At 37.0% G+C, this 23,656-nt stretch overlaps 3 protein-coding genes across 6 annotated transcripts in view; 2 read left to right on the top strand and 1 right to left on the bottom strand.

Annotated features, from left to right (window-relative positions):
- Positions 1-914: 914 nt before the first annotated feature.
- fzd3a (frizzled class receptor 3a) lies at positions 915-15,457 on the bottom strand. Of its 3 annotated transcripts, none has more exons than XM_084432241.1 (7): positions 15,032-15,457; positions 13,523-13,940; positions 6,781-6,977; positions 5,687-6,704; positions 3,647-3,795; positions 2,221-2,448; positions 915-1,239 (listed from the first exon to the last, which is right to left on the bottom strand). In XM_084432241.1, the coding sequence occupies exons 2-7, from the start codon at positions 13,715-13,717 to the stop codon at positions 987-989; spliced, it is 2,040 nt and encodes a 679-aa protein (XP_084288367.1). In that variant the 5' UTR covers positions 13,718-13,940; positions 15,032-15,457; the 3' UTR covers positions 915-986. The 3 variants fall into 3 exon arrangements, with proteins under 3 accessions (XP_084288367.1, XP_084288369.1, XP_084288368.1); XM_084432243.1 differs by having other exon boundaries at positions 2,221-2,445; XM_084432242.1 differs by having other exon boundaries at positions 15,206-15,457.
- An 849-nt stretch (positions 15,458-16,306) lies between these two features.
- On the top strand, positions 16,307-20,464 carry fbxo16 (F-box protein 16). Its single transcript, XM_084433290.1, has 9 exons — positions 16,307-16,582; positions 16,733-16,861; positions 17,015-17,050; positions 17,138-17,344; positions 18,041-18,205; positions 18,292-18,548; positions 19,263-19,362; positions 19,655-19,883; positions 20,065-20,464. The coding sequence occupies exons 2-9, from the start codon at positions 16,781-16,783 to the stop codon at positions 20,091-20,093; spliced, it is 1,104 nt and encodes a 367-aa protein (XP_084289416.1). The 5' UTR covers positions 16,307-16,582; positions 16,733-16,780; the 3' UTR covers positions 20,094-20,464.
- A 779-nt stretch (positions 20,465-21,243) lies between these two features.
- Positions 21,244-23,656, top strand: part of fam49a (family with sequence similarity 49 member A) — a 38,482-nt gene continuing 36,069 nt past the window's right edge. Inside the window, exon 1 of one of the 2 annotated variants that reach the window (XM_084431675.1) lies at positions 21,244-21,464. The gene's annotated coding sequence lies outside the window, so the exon portion shown is untranslated. The remainder of the gene's footprint in view (positions 21,465-23,656) is intronic. The other variant, XM_084431674.1, reaches the window with a different exon arrangement.

The following is a 23,656-nucleotide window of genomic DNA, read 5'->3' as shown; positions in this document are numbered from 1 at the left end:
GTGAGTTAAAATGACAACAGAATTTTCATTTTTGGGTGAACTGTCCTTTGAAATTCGACCCAAATGTGCAGGATCAGTATCCATCACTAGTTCTGTTCTACAAAAAGGTCAAAAGTGCAACAAACAATGGGAAGAAACATTCAAAACTGCATCTGTAGTGAAACAAATCAAATACTCAAATCATGGGAGTATAAAACAGCAAGCGCCTCAACACATCACAGAATGATGATGTATCAAAAGCCCTTACGTTTGACCCTGTTTATGTAGGAACCGAGAGGTTCCACACAGATTTTACTTGAGAAAAGCTAACAGAACATACATACACTACCGTTCAGTTTGGTCTGTAAGATTTTCTAATGATTTTGAAAGAAGTCTCTAATTCTCACCAAGACTGCTTTTATTTGATCAAAAATACAGTAAATAGAAATGTTGAGATTTTCTTATATTTTAAAATGTAATTTATTCTTCAAATTATTCAGAATATTTCAGTGTCACATGATCCTTCAGAAATCATTCTAATATGCTGATTTGGTTCTAAAGAAACCTTTTCAGGATTCTTTGACGCGTAGAAAGTTCAAGAGAACCGCATTTATTTGAAACAGAAATCTTTTGTAACATTATAAATGCCTTTACTGTCTCTTTTGATCAATTTAATGCATCCGTGCTGAATAAAAGCTTTAATTTCTTTAAGAATAAAAAAACGTACTGACCGCAAACTTTTTAACGGTAGTGTATGTCATTTTTGCACAATTTCAAGTGTTTGGCATCCTGATCACCTGATCTTATTTGATAGTTCATTTCGTTCCATGTAGCTCAACTAGCAGCGCAAAGCGCTAACAACGGCAAGGTTGTGAGTTCAATTCCCAGGGAACGCACATAGTCGCACTTTGTAGTTTGAATGCTCTCATATTTGTGCGATCCATCGTGAGGAGTTTTCACCAGAAGAGTCCATGTTCTCTTTACTCATTTGGTCGGCACGTTAAAGTTCAGGCCTTGGTCGCGTCCTCCTCTACGACGCGGTGAATGCCGTTGCCAGGGCTGCTTTGGATGGCCTGCGCAGTGATGCTGAGATCCCGCACGCTGCTGTGCCGTGATTGGCTCTCCAGGCGCTGCAGGCTTCCGTGCCGTGATTGGCTGTCGAGGCGGTTGAGGGCGCAGTGCTGGAGCGGATCATTAAGGCGCAGGGTGCTTCCCTGAGGGACACGTTCCTCCACACCACGATAACTGCAAGCTGTGTACCTGAATATGGGAAACAGAATGAGATTCAGTTATGTTTAGATCTTTGATCTGGAAGGCAGCTGTAGGTTTCGTCCAGCTATGCCCAATGGGGGCTCTATTATCCTGGGACAGTTGCTGAATTTAGTAGGTTTAGTAGAACTCCATCTATTTGTATAGGTCCTATTTTGAATGATTCATCCATGATATTTTGAAATAAGTCTCTTATGCTCACCAAGGCAGCATTTATTTGATCAAAAATACAGTAAAACCAGTAATAATATTATTACAATTTAAAATGACTATCTTCTATTTTAATATATTTCAAAATGTAATTTATTCCTGTGATGGCAAAGCTGAATTTTCAGCATCATTCCTCCAGTCTTTAGTGTCACATGATCCTTAAGAAAATATTCTAATATGCTGCTCAAGAAACATTTCTTCTTATTATCAAAGTCAAAAACATTTCACCATTAATAATAATAACTATTAGCACCAATAACTGAAAAGCAAATCAGCATATTGGAATGATTTCTGGAGGATTATGTGACATTCAAGACTGGAGTAATGAAGCTGAAAATTCAGCTTTACCATCACAGGAATAAAATCCGTTTTAAAATATATTAAAATAGAAGATAGTCCTTTTAAATTGTAATAATATTTCACAATATTACTGTTTTTAGTGTATCTTTGATCAAATAAATGCAGCCTTGGTGAGCATTTCTTTCAAAAACTTAAAAAAAACACAGAATTATTAAAAACTTTTGACCAGTAGTGTTTCATTTTTCATTCTTGTAATGTTTAATCAAAATACCACAACTCGATCTTCAGATGAAAATGGTGATGTATGCCGGATTTCTCCAATCATTATACTCCGCTCCTCCACAATCGATTGTGCTTATTATTTGTGTTTCTATGCAAGTCTATTAAACAGTGACTAATTGGAATTCCACACATTTGCAAAATGTGCTAAAGATTCGTGATGATTTGAGTGTGAACGATCACCTTCCGTCTCGTGAGCGGTGCAGGCTGCCGTGGAAGCTGCTGGCGCGGCTGGTGCTGGCGCTGGGCGGCTCGTCCAGCATGGCCAGGTGTGTGGAGGAGGCGTGAGTGGAGGTGCCCTGCGTGGACGTGCCTCTAGACTTCCTCACCACTGGAGTGTTGGCGTCCCGGAGGAGGAGCTGGGTGAAGTCGGGCTCCTGCAGCACCTGCCTGCTCTCGTGCACTGCTCTGCTGAGGGGGGGGGCGGCAAAGAGGGGAGCGAGTGACAGAGGAGTGAAGGAAGAGAGAGGGGGAAGGCGGAGGGGAAATGAATGAGGGAGGGGGGGGGAGTGGGACAAGGGGAGGGTGAGGAGGTTAATGCCCTGATATAAGGGACAGGGGTGTGTAGAGAGCAAACCTTAACACTAACCCCTATGAGACAGTACACACTTACTGAACTACTTCCTGTCCTTCATTAAATATCCGTATTGCATACACAAATGGAAGAAATTTATCAAAATGTATACTGACTGAATTACTTCCTGTGGCTGTTATTTGTCTTCCATTGACTTTACATTGAAGCATATGACAGACGCACAATATATCTGTACCATTTCTGTTATTGGATGATACTAGAGATTTTGGATACTCAATTGTTCATGCTCATTTCCTCTATTTTTTTATTTAGATTATCTTTAGCAAATCATTTTTTATACTGTACAATATAATGTTATGATTCCTATGTATGATAATTCCTATGTATTCCTATGTATGACTGCCGTTCAAAAGTCTTATACCAAGGCTGCATTTATTTGATAAAAAATACAGTAAAAACATTAATATTGTGAAATATTATTACAATTTTAAATATTGTAATTTTAAATTACAATAAATATTGTAATTCTATATTATAATCTTTCTATTTGAATATGTAATTGAAATGTAAATGTATAAATAAATATAAAATAATAATAATCTTATGATAAAGCTGAATTTTCAGCATCATTACTCCAGATCTCAGCATGATCCTCATGATCCTTCAGAAATTATTCTAATATGCTGATTTGCTACCAATAAACATTTCTTATTATTCTCAATCTTGTATACAGTTAATATTTTTGTGGGAACCATAACATGTTTTTGTTCAGGATCCTTTGATGAATAGAAAGTTCAAAAGAACAGCATTTATTTGAAATAGAAATCTTTTTTTAACATTATGAAATGTCTTTACTGTCACTTTTGATCAATTTAATGCATTCCAAAAGAAAAACATTTGAATGGTAGTGTATTTAGACTAAATAAATAAACAAATTAGTCTTTTTTAGGCCATTATCAGTTTGTGTTTCTTGGAAATCAAACCCATGACCTTTAGCTCACACAAAATATGTGCATTACACTGTAGGCCTAAACAATAATGTTAGAAATCTACCAAGCATTTCATGAGACTCACTCTTTTTTGCGATGCCCGTTGAAGAAACTGGCCCACTCGAAGCAGGTCTTCTTACTGCCGACCCAAAACACGGAGGGGATGCCCACCACCAGCATCATCAGGTACTTGATGAGGAACAAGGCGATGTCTGGCCTGCTTGTCTGTTCCACCTGTGAAGATTCATTTTCACACATTTGCTTAGTATGCAACATAAGAATTTGATTTGTGATCAGAACATTCTTCCCTTGCGGATCTCGGTGTTTGCTCATAACCTCATGCAGTGTGTGCGTGAGTGTATTTCTGGATGTCAGTTTAGCCCTGGGTTGTGCGTGTGCGATTGTGTGGATGGGAAGTGCTTTATCTCAGCTCACTGCACAATTGCCAAAGGCATAAACACAACTACAGCCAACACAAATGTCTCTTTGTGCTCTGGATGGAGCATTTCTTCTGCTCTGCTTTACATTCAAATACATTACTGTTACATATTTTATTTATATCTCATTTAAAGTCATAGGAAAACACCTAATGATACAGTCAATTTAAGTCATACTTAAAAATTAATTTCATTGCATAACTTATATCTTAAAAAATGATTCTAGATCTAGACATTTCACTATTTTGACTAAATGTAACAATACTTTTGTCTTTATTTTGAACAATATTTTTTATAGTTTAATCAAATGAAACCTAACAAATGTTGTTTGCTTATATAGCGGCTTGTGCTTTCTTTCTTTCTTTAAAATATCCCATCTGGTTTGGTATTTTGTTATATAATATTATATAAAGATTTATACATTTTTAGTGTGTCCAAATACTTTGTGTGGCCACTATATGATGACATCACTGTAGTGCAACTAGAGATCTGCTATTTATAGCAATACACTTCATGAAGTACTGTTACAGATATAATATGACACATGACAGTCCTTTTCTCTTTCTCTCTCATTAAAAACAATCCCACAATCGCACGCTGCCTCAGGCATACACACACACACACACACACGGATAAACATTATTACTTAGATTTTGGTGAAGCTGAAACTTTTCATGACAGTCTTTTGGTTTTCAGTTCTGCTTCAGTTGGTTTGCATCATGTTAGACATGAGATATATTCAGTGCAGCTGCGGCTGTATGATCAACTGAGATATGCAGCTGTAAATGTCTGATGAACACAGTGTCAAAAGCTATTATGAGGGCATTTTTTCTAGACATATAAAGAAAAGACTGTGCCATATTTTTATGTTAAATACTTCCATTTAAATTTACAGATTGAAATTGTATCTCTTGATGTGAGATCATCATCATTTAAGGCCACCTAGTCACAACAGTCAATATTTTACAGACTAAAACATTTTCTAATACAGAGTGAAGACAGAGTTGGCTGGAGGCCTTCAATTATTCACAACAAGCACAGTAGTACAAATTCACTTGAGGTCAATTTTTAATGCTTGTTTTTTCCTAGTAATTCTGTACAAAGTTCACATAAAAATGATTATATACAGAATAAATGCATATTCAACCCTTTAAGACTTTTAACTTGCATTAACTTTTGACTATGAATATACAGTACAGTTAAAAAGTCTGGGGTCAGTGCAATTTTAGTTTTGAAAGAAATTAATCGTTTTTCAGCAAGGACGAATTCAATTGATCAAAATTGACAGTAAAGGCCTTTACTTTGTTACAAAAAAAACGTATATTTCAAATAAATCCGGTTCTTTTGAGCTTTTTATTCATCAAAGAATCCTGAAAAAAAGTCTTACAGTTGCCACAACATTTTATTTTCAAGATTGATAATAATACTTTTTTTTTGGAAAACTAAATCAGCATATTAGAATGATTTCTGAAGGATCATGTGACACTGAAGACTGGAGTAATGGCTGCTAAAAATTCAGCTTTATCATCACAGGAATACATTACATTTTAAAATGTATTGAATTAGAAAACCGTTATTTTAAATTGTAATAATGTTTCACAATATTACTGTTTTTACTGTATTTGTGTTTAAATAAATGCAGCCTTGAAGACGGTAATGCAAGTATTTCATAAACAAGTGATTGTTACCTGAAAGGGGCAGGGGATGTGGTACTCTCTGCAGCGCTCCTGTACCCAGGTGGTCTCCCACACGGATCTGTGGCTCTGCTCGTACAGATAGCATCCAATGACAGTCAGCAGTGGCACCAGATACAGGACAGAAAACACGGCGATCCGGATCATGAACTTCACCAGTTTGTCCTGGTTCTCCTTCTCTAGGGGGATTTCCATTCGGACCCTATTTAGCGCCGCGACACCGGCTAACAGCAGCACCACACCAACGACCACATCCAGTGCGAGAGGCACCAAGAGGAACCAGCGCAAGGCCATGAGGTCGTAGAGCCCCACGAAACAAACGCCGCTCATGCTGTCACCCTCGATTTTGTTCATGGCCATGAGGGTGATGGTGAGGGCTCCCGGGACGCCCCAGGCCACCGCGTGGAACAGCAAAGCCTTCTTCTCGATGGCCTCACTTCCCCATTTGGGAACAGCCGCCAGGAACCAGGTGATGGTGAGAATGACCCACCAAACGCTTCCTGCCATGGTGAAGAAGTAGAGTGTCATGAAGAGCAGCGTGCAGGCCTTGTTGTGGGAGCCCTGGGTGACGGTGGAGGCGCGGAAACGCCCCGGGCTCGCTGAGTTGCACGACACGCGCTCCTCCAGCAGGAAGCCCAGAAAGAAGACCAGGGACACCATCATGTAGCAGACCGCGTAGAAGATGATGGGCCGTTCGGGGTAGCGGAAGCGCCCGACATCAATGAGAAAGGTCAGGAAGGTGAAGAGTGTCGCCGACAGGCACACAATGGAAATGACGCCGATGAAATAGCGTGCGAAAATGAGCTCGTCTTTGCGGAAGTACATGTTGGGGCAGGGAGGTGAGCAGTCGCGGACGCCCATGAATGAGTAGCCCATGTCAGGCTCGATCTTCAGCTCTCGTGGGCACCAGAAGCCATAGTCCCGCTGAACCGGCGAGGGAGATTCCTCCGTGCCGTCACTGCGCGGGAGCAGGTCTATCGCTCTGGGGTAAGACTCGTCACATTCTGGAAACCTGAAAAGAGACAAGAGTGTCATTTCAGAATATGATATCATATCATAAAGACGTCTTAATAAAAGTGATCCTGTACCTGCTACACTCCATCTCATCCGGCCAGCTGACCCCAAACATGTCCATGAGCTTGTAGCAATCGCTCTTGGCACGCTGGCACAGGTCCCGACATGGCAGGGTCACACGGCCGTACTCTGTGCACACGGGTGCGTAAAGGGCACACAGGAATGGGCGTATTTCAGTAGAGCACTCCAAGTTCACCATAGGATGAAAGGGCTGTATGGACAGACAAGAAAAATATGGAAAGTTAATAATAATATTAATAGTAATTTTTTAATTTATTTTAAATATTTATAAATAAATAAACAAAACTCTAATTTTGGGTTTCATGGTTTCTTGATAAAACTATTGTTTTTTATCCTGCGTGACCCATGTCCAATATGTTAAATAGGGTGACCAAATGTCCCAATAAATTTCCAAATAAAAGCCAAGCAATGACAGTTGCAATACTGTTTGTCTTGATACATAGTCATAACCGTAGTTTTAATGCTAAAAATAAACACTGAACAAAATACATTCTGATATTTTATTGGCCTCCATCTAATAACTGCTAAAAACAAACCTAATTACTTAATTACTGTAACACTGACAAAGCATTTCCAGTCATCTTGAAATCATTTGGAGAATCTTAACCACTCAACAGCACAATATCCACCAGGCCACGTCTATGACCCACACCGAACAGTCACTTAGTCACCCTTATGTTAAATGAGAATAAAATTTGATCTGTAGTTCTAGCACAGTCACGTACTTCCCTCATCTCTCTGAGGACGCCTTTGTTTGGGGCGGGGAGACATGCTGTTTATTGCTGAGGCCCACTTACACCATGAGGCATTCTGGGAGTAGTACCAGCTTCGGGGCCGGACATAAATATGCAAATCCCACAGGGGAGAAGGAGAAAGACTCCACCCAGGACCAGACAGAGAGACAATAATGCCTCCACCCCTGCAGAGTAAGGGCTTTTGTGATGGAAGGGTGGGGGTTCTGACACCCCTTGTGTTGAAAAAAAGGACCAAAACTTACAATCATTCACAGCCAACATGAACAGGCTTTACATTTACAGTGCTATACATTTCATTTTTCTGCAATTACTAATGGTAAGAAGAAATACATCATTTCTATACAAAAAGATGCATATAAAAAAACAATTAATTACTATAAAAAATAATAATAATATTGCTATTAGGGGTTGGTTATTAAAAATCCTATAATAGTGTACATAATTATAATATACAGAAATATAACTTCTAGTGTTTGGTTGTTAAAAAAGCTAATAATTTACCCACTTACTATATAGTACTATATATATATATATAAATAAAATAACAAAACACCAACAACAACAAACACCAATTAATTACTATAAAATAATAATAAAATAAAATAATATTGCTCCTAGGGGTTGGCTATTAAAATGCTATAATAACTTAATTATTATAAAAAATAATAATGAATTTACATTATTATTATTTAAACATTTTTGGCTATTAAAAATGCTATTTGTTACAAATTACATGCCATGATGACTTTCATTATCTTTATAAACCACCGATTTTTCACTTAATATGGAGAAAATCACCCAAGCTAACACAAACAACAGTGTTGCCATTATACACTATTGCAAAAAAAAAACAAAAAAAAAAAACAGTCTATTGCAACAGTCCAACACATTTATGATGTACTGAATGTATAATACATATCCATAATGAAAGCCTTCAGTCACAGCCAGCACACTAGGCTACCACCCAAAATGTCTGTAAAAAGGGATTAGGATGGATATTATGCTTGCCCATTTTGACACAAAGCATCTAAATCCAGCAATCATTTCCACGCACCTAATCCATATTTAACGCAGCATATACCATTGAGATGTGCCACCAACATGACACGAGAAAGAGCCCGCGTAAAAAAAAAAGAAGCTTGTTTTCATCACGTAGTTTCCAAAAATGTGCTGGTCAAATGAACTTTTGTGTATAAAGATCATTTAAATATAAAAGTAAAAGTAAAGCTGACATAAAACCTTAATGTGATTGAGTTTTATTACTGAGAAAATATGAACTTCGCGCTCCGTGATTTACCATTACCGGCATCTGCGGCTGCAATCGGGTACAAAAGGTTTTATGACATGTCTTACACCATTCTGAGCTCAATTGAGTGGACATACTCTAGCTTTTAGGCAAGATAAAAATAAAGCAAGTGCTATTATTTGCTGATCTGGTGAAACACATTATCTCATCATTGCTGTCACTCCACATTACATGCAATGGTATGATCTGATGAACTCACGTGTGTGCATCTTGCCCACTGTTATCCTAAGGGCAAACATACACTTTCTACATATTAATGTCTATTCCAGTGCCTTTGTGTTTCTTAAGAGCCTTACGGAAAGTTATTTAGGGATATGTACACACACACGCAGAACGCAGAAGAGGCACAATGATTGCTGCTTCTTGTTTGGACAGAGAGCATGTGATGCAAAGCATTACACATGATGGTTCATACAGATGACATGCTATATAAGCTGTATGGGAGATGTGGAGGCATGCCATATAACCAGAGATTTGAAACCATAATCCCTAGAAGCAACATGGTCAGGTCTTTTGTAAAATGGCTGGATCTGTGCGTTTTACATATTTGGAGCATCACTATTGTCGGAAACGCAGATTAGCAAGTTGACGCTCAATGCAGCCGCCGCGTGTTTGGAGCTGCTGTGTGTGTTTTACGGTTTGCCTTTAATGAAGGACTCATTTATTCAAATGCATTTAATTTATACCCTCCTCAATGCAATTCAAATAGCTTTCTCTATTTTTGAAAATAGCAAATTCTTTTAGCACTCCAAGACACACTTGTGTAACAATTAGGGATACAGCAATTTTTTATTATTTTATGTTAAAAATGGGCAATATTGAAACATAAAAATAAATAAAAGGAAATACACTACCAATAAAATCAATCATTTTAAATTCTAAGCATGAATTAAAGTACTGCAATAATATTATAAAAACATTTGAAAAAAGTAAAAGATTAAGTGGTGATGACAATGACAATATCCCAGCAAGCAATAGCCGTCATTTCACCGACTAGGTTAACTATAGACCCGATATAGTCCGGCTATGAGTAACACACTTCTAGACAAAATAACCTTGAATTTGGTTACATCATGTCGTTTTTGCCAAAATAACTTGCGATATGTATGATATTCCATCATGTAAGCAAACTAAACAGTGATTACAAGGTGTCTGATTTCATTTCTTCACTCATTTCATTTCTTTGTTATCTAATTGATGACTGGTCTATTTTTGGCTATGGTTTAGACATCTATAAAATTTTCACTGACAGCCCAAACTTTGCCTTGTTTTAGCCTAGACGTCTTGGCTGTGTTTGGACGGCTATTTTAAACGCAAAATTGCTTGCTGGGTAAATAAAATAAAATATCTGAAATACTGGCTGATATAGTGTGTCTTTCACTGACTTATTCTTAGATCTGAGTAAAACAAGAAGGCAAACAGAAGAAATCTAGAAGTCACCTAACCTGACCATTTTAAACTGTGTCCATTCACAAGTAAATACACTTGTTCCTCCCTCTACCCATAATTCCAGAGTGCATATGCCTTTCTCTGTGAACCTCCACTTGCTCATCGATAAGGAAGATTAGGTCTCGTCCTCATAGCGAGATTTCAAGATATATTCTAACACCACATTACCAATTACATTATTCCCTTCTGACTGGTTTTCCCTTTTCTACTGGTCACTATTTAAGGCAGTGAATTCAACAGCACTACCATGGTAACCAGCGATGCATAAACGGCCGGTTTAAGGGAGGGGTGTAATGGAGAGAGGTCAGAGTGCGAGTGACGACCACCTCCTGAGAGAGAAAGCCTGCTCTTTTGTTGCAATACAATTGGGATCCGTTTCCCCAGCAACCGCAGTACCTTGCGTGGGGGGAGGGATGAAGAGAAGAGAGGAGGGAGTGGAGAGAAACAGACAGAGAAAAGAGGAAAGAGGACAAAGACGGAGATATGGATGGGGAATAATGGTCAACCCTGCCATTCCAATAAAGATTGTCCTAATGCTTATGCATTAATAAATGTGCATAAAGGATACAGGCTAACATATATTTTCCTCATTTATAGAATGAACAATCATGTTGAACCCTTTACTATATGCAAAGCGATATAATTGTACATATCGAACGCATGTTTTTGCTTCTGTCACCAGTCTTAGCTATGACATCTCTGAGGAAAATGTGAGTGATGTTCAGATAACTTCAAACTCCAAAGTCATAGCACCTCATAAATATCTATAAAAAATTAAGAATTTCCAAGCAATGTATAGCTGATATAATTTGGGTTTGAGTTGCCAGATTGCATTACAACTGCAGGAAGCCCTTAATGATCACAACATGGTAAAAACAACACGAGGACAAGGTCAAGGTATCTTTGCATGTCTGACAAATGGGGGAGGAAGTTTATATTAACTAGATGTCAAACTATATCAATCACTGCTGCACCTGGAATGCTGAAATTAGTTTTACCCAGCATTTTCTTTGCATGATCAGTTCAAATCCTCCCTGAACCTTCCTGCTATTACTGCACACAACAACAACAATCTCAGAAACCATCCCTGTAGGCAACTGTCCCACTTCACAAATGAGGTTACCCAGAGTTCAGAGCAAGACGTTGCCACTGTCCTACAGTGGTTTTGAATCGGAAAGCAAGGACGATTAATCTGTTCCTTATGAAGCCAGAAAGAAATAATTGATTGGCGGCTGATGAAATGAAAGATTTAGTCTGGTTTCCTTTAACTCGAGATTAGTTAATTAGCTATTATCATCACCTTCTAGTCATTGATGTCAGTTTGTAAAAAAAAACAAAAAAAACTAGTCTTTACCCAAATCCTGCATATTCAGAAGACTTAAAAGGGATAGTTCACCCAAAAATGTAAATTCTGTCATCATTTACTCAACCTCAAGTTGCTACAAACCTGTATTTCTTTCTTCTGCTGAACACAAAAGAAGATATTTTGAAGAATGTCGGTAACCAAACAGTCGACGAGCCCCACTGACTTCCATAGTATTTGTTTTTCCATACAATTTAAGTCAATAGGGCCCATCAGCTGTTTGGTTACCAACATTCTTCAAAATATAGGCTATTTTTTTGTGTTCAGCAGCTCAACTCATACAGGTTTGGAACAACTTCAGGTTGAGGAAACGATGACAGAATTGTCATTTTAGGGTGAACTATCCCATTCATTCCAGTGGGTTTTCTTTTTCTGTAAATTTTACCTCCTCAAATGCAGAAGTCATGCCAAAAACGTTCTGACCTAATAAGTTATTTAATTTTATATTAATTTAAAGAACAAAATCCTTTCATTCTTGTAATTATAAAATAACAATACAAAAAAAAAATCGTAAAAAATCTTTAATATTTTTAAATATATAAAATATAAATTTTTACATAGTGCTTGATAATACATAAATATATTATGCACAGTGTCACATGTGAATTGTGATTATCATTCAAATGCTTTTGAATATAATCCTTTGTGCAACAGTGGGTTTAAAAAGTATCATCGCTTTCTGTGTGTGTTTGCGCTGGCTGCAGTGCAAAAGGTTATATAACTCCACGTTTCCACACAAATGTACATGAGGAAGAGCAGATGGGTTGCCTCGGCTCAACTCCATCCGTTCATTTTTCCTTATCTTTCTTCTTCTTTTTCATTTTCTGTCCCATCCCTCTGTTACACTGAGGAAGGACCGGAGTGAATAAGTTAAAACCTTGTGACTGAGGACAGCAGGTTTTAGATAACATTTACAGCGCTGTGTGTGTCCAACAGATACTCTGGCCACTGTAACAAGCTAATGCAGCTGTTCTCAGTTTGGCTCAGCTGAAAACCGCGGCCCGGGAAAAGAGGATTAACCGTCGGCTTGAATCAATCCAGGCGTTATGGCCGCAGATACAAAGATTATAGAGCAATCAAAATAAACAACACGTCCAAGCACCATTAACTGCCCATAACATCAACTAGCAAGCCGTTGTAAAGCAACCTTGTTATACAAATGCTTATAAGATGCTTATTTTGCCACGGCAACATAAAAAGGACTAGAAAAATTGTTTAAAACAGCACGATACTTCAGAAAAAAAGACACAGCAAACAGCCCCCGTAGGACAGATTAAAGATTAATTTCCCTTTAAACGTCTCTGTAATGTGATCTGAATTATCTGCAGGGCACAAGAAAGAACTGGGTCAAATCGAAAACGACAAATCTTTGGCGCTGTTAGAACATACGTTTTGAAGCAATGCACTTAAACATTCACAGTTAGCATTCATTGTTTCGTGCAGTGAAAATAAAGATAAACAGCATATTAAAGAGATTCATGGCAAAGGGTTTTCCCTGCATATTTTCATGACTCAAAAAAGTTTTTCATTATTTCTCTGCTCTCACTATTCAGGAAAGATTTATATATGAATGCATACATGTATAAGCACAACCCACATCTATATGACTGCTGTTGAGGTCACGCAGTTATTAGAGCATGATGATTCGAACTAGTCCAACACTCTCAGAAAAAAAAGGTACAAAAGCTGTCACTGGGGCGGGCGGTACCCTTTCAAAAGGTACTGGTATGTTACTATTTAGGTACTAATATGTACCATTTAGGTACTAATATACACCCTTTAGGGGTTTTCTGAGAGTGTAGTTTAATGTAGTGCAATTTGATGACATTGTTTAAACAGTCAGCCTGTGTCATGTGGCTTACCTCCATGGCGAGAGCAGCGGTCTGCTGGTCATAGTGATTCAGAAGGTTTGGCATGAAGGTGGAATTGTAGGAAAGGCCCTGGCACATCCTTAATGTGATAGGCTCACAGGTAAACATGCTATGGCTGCCGGGAGCTTCCAAATTGATGGCCATACATACAGTCAGCATGGAGTATAGAACCCAAAGGAGATCCATGGCATGTCCGTCTGCGCTGGGACTGGCAAAGGGCGATTATATCAAGAAAATCTGAGCTCCGTCATCCCTTCGTTAATAATCTGTTGGTTGACACGAGACTGAAATCGCACGGATATGCTTCTCCATTTTGCTGTGACAGATCCATAGTTTTTCAGTGCATGTCCATGATTCCGGTGTGGGTATGACTGAGGTTGCCATGCATTTATCGGAGGTAAATTTTCATCTGTGTGAGAAAGAGCACCAAATGTCACATTTTGAAATGAACAGGCTAACATGAATTATTCATGAATGCGGTGACACTTTAGTCAAACATGAAAAATCTTCTGGAGATCTCTCAAGGCGTGGGAAATGATTTCAAAGTGAACAATGCATGATCAAAAGCACTGCCATATTATAGTGGCAGCAAATAAAAGATGCTTACCTAAGGGGAAACTTCAATGTAACTATGTGTTCAGTGTAAATGAAATTAGAACATTATAACCTCAGGAACAATAGGACAGAACACAGAACCTGTTCAGAACTGAATTATGTTTCATGATTTATTTCAACTCTAAATGCAGCCATTAATAACAATTAACAAAATAAAATAAAACGGTTTATATACAAATATTATTGTAAAATTATACAATTAATTGTAATGTAATAACTTTAAAACTGTTAAACTATTGTTGATGTAGTTTTAGGATATATATTGTGTAGTTATAAAAGAAGGGGAGATGGTTGATTTCAAAAGAAAATTGTCAACATATAGAGCACAAAGTGATGCTCACAGGAATAGACACTGCGTCTAAACGGTTCACACACACACACACACACACACACACACACACACACACACACACACACACACACACACAATGCTGAATTATTTTAATTATGTTCTTGATGCTGGTTTGTGCCTGACACCTCTAGTATACTAATTTAATTTCAATTTAATTCAACGCATTTAACGCTCATTGCAAACACACACACACACAACCTTATAGGCTACCAGGAACCAGGATTTTACTATCACAAGTGACCTGTGCTGAAATAATTTAATGATTTTTTTTTTCCTTTAAAAAACAAAACAAAACATTTTTAATATTATTGCTGTCGTTTTTTCATCAAAAATGAAAATAAAGGCGAACAACTGATAGCCCATTTCTTCAATAACCCTATCCATTGGGAATCTTGTTGCAGCGTCGCTATAATGAAACTCCCTTCAAAATGTGTCTGGTGTAACGTTACTCTTGAGGTGTATTATTCTTATTTTTTACTAAAACATGTTCCTGTGCCAAATTAATTTCGATTATGATAAAAAGTCCTTCTTACCTCTCGAGTTGAAAGTGAACCATTCACGTGAGGGGACCCCACTCCGCGTCTCTAACAATACGAGCCCTGTGTGTCTTTCTGCAGGTTTTTTCGGATTTATACGGGCGCGCGCATTTGTCGATGACGCGCGACGAATATTGCTCTCACTCAATATAAAAGCATATTAGAACTTACGTCACTGGATTGAGCATGAAAAAAACACGTTCAGCAGGCAAAAAGAGAATGAGTTGGGTTTATCCACGGATATCATCGTTGCAATGGCCTGGGGGCTGTTGGGAGCGGGGAGAGTCTCCGCACTATAATGAAATGAAGTTGGCGCTGCTGATTTGTGGATGCCCGGAATGATGGGCGTGTGTTTGGTAGTGGGAAGTTCGATTCATTTTCACGATTCGGTTCTTTCGAGCAATTCATTTAGAAGAATCGGTTCAGAACGTGTCATTGATTCTTTTACGTCATTGTGTGATTACGTCATCGCGTGGTCGCGGCGTGATATATTATTACGTTCTAAACGGTTTGTTTATCTGCGTTTTTGGAGTAATAATAATGCTGATAGTACGTTCATGCATTTCAAATAGTTTGTTGCAGTCACGATTCTGCTAATAAAACATAACTTAATTTCCAATCTACATTTTATTTGCATTTACATTAAACAATACTCAAATTAATTCAGTGTTTGTATATTTCAGTAAGTGCTGTTTATTAAAATCAACTCATAAACACACATCGTGTTGAGAAAGCTTTCATACAAAAAAAGTTGTAAACTATATATGCTATAAAATATTCACATTTTATTTGTATTTTTTTTTTGCTATTAGGCTAATAATTTATTTTCTTCCCATCAGCCAAATCCTTTTTTATTTTATTTTTATTTTTTGAATCCAAGGTACAAAATGTATGTTGCTTGGATTAAAAAAAAAAAAAAAAAAGTAAAGAAAGAAGCAAATATATAAAAAAGCAACAAAAAAGAAAAAGGTGCCATGGGAGATAATAACATAAAGATCAGAATGAAAGTGCATTCGGGTATAAAGATAACAAATATTTTTTTTGTTAATCTCACCGATTTTTAGTCTTGACAGCTTTCTTATTCAGTCTCTAATACTGTTTACATACAGCCTACTTCAGTGAATAAAATCATAACATTTTTGAGAATTTTGTTTTTTGATAATGATAAAACTTACATTTATGAATATAATATTTTGTCTAAATGTCTAACAAAAAAAGTACAACGCCAAAGTAAATGTAAGGTGGTTTCATGATAATTATCTATTATAGAAAGTACAGTTTAAATTTATATCTCTTTTTTTATTTTTTTTCAGTCGGTTTTGTGAACTGATTCATTTAAAAGATCCGGCGACAACGATTCGTTTGCGAATCGGACATTTCCAGTGTTTGGAAAGAGGCGGGACAGAGTGAGAGGGAGTGAGATTGCTATGGAGACTGGTAAACTTACCGAGCAGGAAGCGCAAAACCATCAATATCGAATCAGTTAACCTTTAATGGTTTCGTTATAATAGCTATCATGAGTATTTTGGGTTGACATTGCTTCAAATGGTAGGTTTGGTTTCTTTGCTACTGTAATGTACTGTACGTCTTGGTCATTTTATTGTTGCTGGTGTGAAAATCACAGCACATTTGTTTGCCTTAACATCGGAATGTTATTCTGATAAAGCACGCTTGCTAATATGACTGAGGTTTCCACAGGTATGACTGAATGGAGCTGAATCTCAAACGTCTGAACTTCAATGAAAGATGCCACAAGCCCCCAGCTCAAAAATGCAGACCAAATTGAGCACCTGGACACCTCTAAATCATCCTCTCTCCAATGCTAATGTACCTGCAACAGTCAAATATTATAGCATATGATCTTCTGCTTGCCATTATGTTTCAATATGTTGACTTCAGGTTTTATTTGTTTAGCTGTGGTAACATTGATATTGCACAATTTCATATCAAAGGTAAAATCTGTAATAAAAACAATTGCAGGTTTTTGAAGAGAGAAGAAATCTGCTTGGAAAGTGGGTAAGGAATGCAATATTTACACTTACTTGTTTTTGAAATTTGCTCAGTTGATATAGCTATGCTCAATCCCTCTTCCCTTTGCCCCAGTTTGAGAAGTGGACAGATAGCCAGCGGAAACAGGTGCTACAAGATTTTTTCTCCAGATGTTCTGTTAACCAGCTGAAACATCTCAGACAGACGTTGTGCAGCTGGGTACCAGAGGAAGCCCTTGACTTCACTAGAGTCCTTCCCAGGGTCATATCCCTGTATATATTTTCATTCCTAGACCCCCGAAGCCTCTGTAGATGTGCTCAGGTATGTATTGTGTCCATTGTATGAATGTTTTAATGCAATGAAGAAGAAAAAAAAACTGTATTCTACACTTACAGTGTCTATACACCACAGAAATTTGGTCACACTTTAGTTTAGGGTCCAATCCTCACAATTAACTATGACTTTTGCCTTTAATAAACTCCTAATTATTGCATATAATAGTTAGTAAGGTAGTTGTTTAGGTAGTTTAGGTATTGGGTAGGATTAAGGGGATGTAGAATATGGTCATGCAGAATAAGGCATTCATATGTGCTTAATAAGTACTAAGAAACAGCCAATATCCTAGTAATATGCATTTTAATAAGCAACTAGTTAATAGTGAGAATTGGACCCTAAACTAAAGTGTTACTGTTACTTTTTAATGTTTTTGAAATAAGTTTCTAATGCTCTCCAAGGATGCATTTATTTAACCAAAAAATACATTAAAACTGTAAAAGTATTGTAATTGAATATTATTACAAATTAAAATATCTGTTGTCTATTTTCAATATATTTTAATATATTTATTTGTAACATTATACATATCTTTGCTCTCACTTTTGAGCAATTTAGTGCATCCGTGCTTAATGAATTTATTATTTTCTATCAAACAAAATCTTACTGTGCCTAAACTTTTGAACTGTACTTTATGCTTGACATCTGTGTATTATCTAATTACTGTAATATTTTCATTCACAGGTGAGCTGGCATTGGAAAAACCTGGTGGAGCTTGACCAACTGTGGATGCCTAAATGTCTAAAACTAGGCTGGTGCATAACTTTTGCTCCAACACCATTTGAACAAGGTGTATGGAAGAGGCATTACATAGAGACAGTGCAAGAGCTTCATATTAGCAGGCCTAAGGTAAGAGATAATGTGGAGAAAGAGAGAAATATCCATTGAGAAATGCTGGAATAAATGTAATTGTTGTGTTCTCTCACATATTCCAGATGCCTGTGAAGGAAGAATTTATTATTCCTGAGGTGAAAGTAATTGGCAGTGAGATCACGGGGTCACATCCTGTGACCGGCCACAGGGAGTTCAAGTCTGTCCTCTCAGGTCTGCATGGGAAAAGTAAAGATGGGAATGACTTGATGAAATCAGCCAAAGGCCTTCCTCCATGGAGAGACTCAGACAGGCATCCCACCGATATAATACGCTTTAACTACTTGGATAACCTTGACCCAGTTGAACATGCAAGAATAACGTGAGTGAACCTATTTTGTTTTGCACACACACATAGATACACAACCGTTCAAGAGTTTGGGATCAGTACGATTTTTTTTAAGACATGCATACTTTTATTTAGCAAGAATGCATTAAATTGATCATAAGTGACAGTGAAGACTTTTACATTGATGCTCCAGAAACATTTCTTCTTATTATTAATGTTTAAAGTTGTGCTGCTTAATATTTTTGTGGAAACGACTGTTTTGAACATTAATAATAAAAAGGAATGTTTCTTGAGGATCAAATCAGCATATCAGAATGATTTCTAAAGGATCATGTGATAATGAAAACTGGAGTAATTATGCTGAAAGCTCAGCTTTATCATCATCATCATCACAGGAATAAATTACATTTTAAAATATATTAAAAATATAAAAGAGTTCTTTAAAATTTTAATAATATCTTGTACAATATTTTTGTTTAAATAAATGCAGCATTATTGAGCATAAAAGTTGTATTTCCAAAACATTATAAAGTCTTACCAACCCCAAACTTTTAAATAAATAAATACATATTTATTCAGTATGTTCTATATTTGAGTTGAGTCCTTAGGTAATATAATATCACAAAACTACATGTGACCCACTAACAGGTATGCTGCACTACTTTAGTGATCTGTAAATGTGCTGTCTGCATGTTGACAAATATTACAATTACAGCAGAAAATGCTAAGCCATCTTTATTGCTACAGAGGGGAAAAGGGGAAAAGTGCTACTTCCAATACAACAAGACAAGAAAAAACAACGAAAGCATCTTTCTCAACATACAAGCTGCGCAAGGCCAAATCTTTGGTAAGCCAATATAAGTGTCATGTGACTGTGCTGTTGATGCGCACAGAAATCATCAGCAGCAGCATGAAAATAATTCTCCAGAGACTACATAACCAAGAGGCATCATGCATATTGAACAGACTATATGTGGAATATCATGGAAATGTGCTGCACAGAGGCAGAAGAAGGCACTGTGTTGCTAGGGGAAGAAAACAGACATTATGTTGTATGCATTATATTATATGCTATCATTTATATGTGTTTTATTAGAAATATAAGAGAAAACAAGGCTTTTATTTGTATATTTTCCCAGATGTTTTTATCCTTGGATCTCAGTGCACCAGGAAAGCAAACCCATAACAGGCCGCAATGGGCAACACACAATTTACAAGCACTTCCGGCTAACAAGGACTCCATAAAGAGACTTTCCCAGACCTCCCAATGGAATGCAGGGATACGTCCTGGTCCTGTAAGGCCTCCAGTGCCCAGACTGAGTAAGGAGGGGTTCCGTGCATCACAGAGATCCCATAGAAGCACACCAAGTAAGCCAATGTACTTTCAATACCAGTATTAAATAATATACTGTGCTTTTATGTTTAAGTTAACCAGACCAACGATTTAAAATATTCTCTGTGAAATTGCACCAAAAAATATTTAAATCATTATAAATAACACTATAAAGAAATGAGAGAATTTGGTATAATAAGCATTATTCTGTTCCAGCGATGTCTCTTTTTGAAGGACAGCCATGAAGGAGACCAATTTATGAAGAATCAAACGAAGCTGGAGAATAGACTGTACAAAACAGCTAGAGTCCATCTACTGGATCATGTTGTGATAGCAACATGAACGCCTTGAAGTTATGAATACAAAGTTAATTTATTATTATGTCTTTAATTAATAATAATTATGTCTTAATTATAATAATAATGTCATACATTTTTGTTGACAGACAAAGCACAAAGCATCCATATTATTCTGGTTTTATATGATTATTATTTTTGTCTTCCCTGAGTCCCTTACATTTGTTATTGTCCACTAGATGTCCCTGTTTGCTCAGAACGTCTGAGATTCCGATTAAAGGGATAGTTCACCCAAAAATGAAAATTCTGTCATAATTTACTCCCCATCAAGTTGCTCCAAACTTGTGTGAATTTCTTTCTTCTGCTGAACACAAGAGAAGATATTTTGAAGAATGTGGGTAACCAAACAGTTGACGGTAGCCATTGACTTCCATAGCTACTATCAATTGTTTCTTCTAGCTGAAGAAATTCACACAGGTTTGGAACAACTTGAGGGTGAGTAAATTATGACAGAATTTTCATTTTTGGGAGCTGACGCAGATTCCCTTTAATCTTTATCCACGGTAACTTAGTGAGCTAATGGTTGAAATGTCTTTTGATTTATTGTTCATCATATTGCCTTCTCTCAAATATAACCTGTTTATGAGTTTTCAAACTGATTACTAGTGTCTTTACCATGGAAAACAAATATATTAAATAATCATATTACATTTATGTCATATTAAAATATATGAAACTGATCAATCTGTAGGCCTACTCATATTTTTTCACTGGCCTAAATGGTCCTGGGTATACAAAATGTCTTTTCAACGTACTCTTTTAATCAGATAAAGCCTAAGTTAGCAGTGTTTGCATACACAATTTCACTATCTAAACAAGAAAATGAAATAATTTATCAATTTTTTTGTTAGTTATCTTAAATTATTATGCTGGAATAATCAGTTGAAATATGTATAAAAAATACCGTGATATAGAGTCCATGTATTTCAGCATCCAAACTTATCAATAAAATCAGGCTAAAAAAAAGATGGCAAGAGAAAATCTGAAGGTTATCCAGGTCCAGAAGCCTATGAATGACCAGTGTCTGATAAACGCTATAGGAGCAGGACTTTTATTATGAAAACTTAACTCTCAGGCGGCCATTTTGAATCGGAGCGCCTGTCGCTGTGTTCACGCGGCTGGCTGTGTTGCTGAGATGTCTAGTACACTCAGTTGACTGCAACTGAAGTTGGAAAGTGTAAGGTGGAGCTGTCCGAGGGTTGAGTCGGTAGAGTTGACAGAGGCGAAATCCCTGGGAAAACTATATTTGCGGAATTATTGGTAAGTATAATATGACTTTATAGAGGTGTCTCCCTTTATAAAATAATGGGGGGAAAGCCTTTATTCCTGCATACGCTTGAATTCAGTTAAGAGTGCGTTAACGTTAGCTCTTGCGCTCTGTCAAACGCATAGGTCAAACGTCTCAATATTCTCAAAGCCGCAGGAAGTGACTTAAGTTCACGGTAGAAAAATATAAGTCTTTAGATATTGGCCTGGTTCCAGATGACGTTTTGTCTTACTTTATTAGTTGTGTTGTTTAGGTTTTCGGAAACAACAATATTTATGATTTACAAAAAGAAAGGCATTAGAACTCAGTGATTCATTTGGGTTTAACGGTTTTTATGAGTATTTGACCAGTTTTAAAGGACATTACAATGTTATACATTCATTATGTATCTATACTATATATGTGTACGGTTTTTTTTTTTTTTTTTTTGGTTGGTTTACGAGCGTACTGGTATTTTACAGTGAAGCCCACCCGCTGACGGTTAAATTGATATGTCATTTGGCAGTCTCGTGCGAGCAGCCTTGTTGTTTAACTGCCAAGTGCCAACGGTTTATCTGCTTGCTGGTTATTCAGAAGCACGTTTGTATGTATAGGATTTAAAATGGAAATTAGGATTTGAAAAGAATTAACCTAACGTTATATCTCAAAGAAATTACTAATTCATGTGTATTTTGTCAAGGATGAAGACTGCTGACACACAAAAAGTAGCTGTTTTGATTTAAATAGGCAAAAGAGTCTATAATTGGATCATCATTGGAGTGATTATTATGTTTCTAGCATGTTATATGTTTGGCAACAGTTCTTCTAACCTTCTATTTGATGGAGTGTGATCAAGATGTTGACCAAAAATTTATGTACCTCTTGATGGAAATAACATAACATTTATTTCCATTACGAGATGCATCAATTTTTTTATCAAGATCCCGTACTGACAATGCAAGAGTCAAGCACTTTGTAAAGTCTACTCCAGCACATCCCAAAGACTTTCAATGAATAAGGTCTGGACTCCAGTCCAGTTCATGTGTGAAAATTATTCTTCATGTTCCCTCCTAACCTTTCTTTCACAATTTGAGCCTGATGCATCTTGACATTGTCATCTTGAAATATGGCCATGATGTGTCTTCCTACATGGTTGTCTAAGAAATGAAAAGCTACACACTCCATCAATTAAAATTAGGGTTAGAAGAATTGTTGCTTAACATATAACATACTAGAAACATAATGATCCAATCATAGACTCTTTAGCATTTGCCTATTTAAATCCAGAGTCTTTCTTTTTGCCCGGGAAGTGTATTTTGAAGGTTTAGGCTAACCTAACCCCAGTACAGTTTACTGAAATGACATTGACCAGTAATTTCAGTGTGAACGAAGAGTGCTAATGGAAGATCATTTTACTTAAGATGACTGCTTTGTAAACATTTTTGCATAGGTTTCATTTTCTATTGTGACTATTTTCCAAAATTTCCAAAATACTGACATTCCAGTCATGCAGTAAATGTGATTTTCCCTAAAATGTAGCCTTGGTTCTATAAAGTTGCATTTCTCAAGATAAAGCTTCTTTCAAAGTGCTAAGCAGAGGAAGAGAAGCTCCAGGTTGTTATTGTCAACACCAAGCGACGGCAGCTGTTTCTTTACTGACACTCAGGAGAGCTGGGAAGCTAAAATCCCACCCATTGGATGCTTTACAGGGAAGGATGGAGTGCCATTTAGGACACCCCCGGAGTTTGAAGTGAATCTGACAAGTTGCCAAATTGTTAGGGCACTTCAAGTTTCTTTAGCCAATGCTTTAATTTTTGTTCTTTGTGCAGCCAGAGGGTTTCTAGATTTATTATTGTTTTCCCAGATCAATTGTGAAACGCTGCCTGCTGCCAGACGGATTGCGACAGCTGCAGTGCTCTGCGCGCTGAGCCTCTGGCTATGCCTTTGCATGATGTCTTTGAAATGACAGGGATCTTATTTCAGGATGACCAGTCTCCCATCCTGACAAAGTTTCCATTGTGGTTAGAAAAGCACAGAAGCACCTGAAGTAGGAATGCTAATGATTAATCGACTGTCGATTCATTGTCAATAATAATGTAGCTTATCGATAAAACTTATCGATGCAAAAAGTTTCGCATTTAGCTGTGTTCCAAAGATCAGGTTTGCTGAACTCTTACCTGTGATTTTGCATCACGTGAAGAATAAA

This window comes from Rutilus rutilus (genome assembly GCF_951802725.1).
Source record: "Rutilus rutilus genome assembly, chromosome: 15".
NCBI lineage: Eukaryota > Metazoa > Chordata > Actinopteri > Cypriniformes > Leuciscidae > Rutilus > Rutilus rutilus.
Note: the sequence above shows the minus strand (reverse complement) of the source record. Positions and strands in the feature narration are given on the sequence as shown.

Bases quoted from the DNA above. Each gene is read 5' to 3' on its own strand.
- fzd3a (XM_084432241.1), bottom strand. From the start codon at position 13,717: ATGGATCTCCTTTGGGTTCTATACTCCATGCTGACTGTATGTATGGCC. The intron at 6,705-6,780 runs GTACAGGATCAC...GTCTCTTTTCAG, and splicing joins GATGAGATGGAGTGTAGCAG to GTTTCCAGAATGTGACGAGT. The intron at 2,449-3,646 runs GTGAGTCTCATG...CCCCCCCCTCAG, and splicing joins AACGGGCATCGCAAAAAAGA to CAGAGCAGTGCACGAGAGCA.
- fbxo16 (XM_084433290.1), top strand. From the start codon at position 16,781: ATGCCACAAGCCCCCAGCTCAAAAATGCAGACCAAATTGAGCACCTGG. The intron at 18,549-19,262 runs GTGAGTGAACCT...TTATTGCTACAG, and splicing joins GTTGAACATGCAAGAATAAC to AGGGGAAAAGGGGAAAAGTG. The intron at 19,884-20,064 runs GTAAGCCAATGT...ATTCTGTTCCAG, and splicing joins ATCCCATAGAAGCACACCAA to CGATGTCTCTTTTTGAAGGA.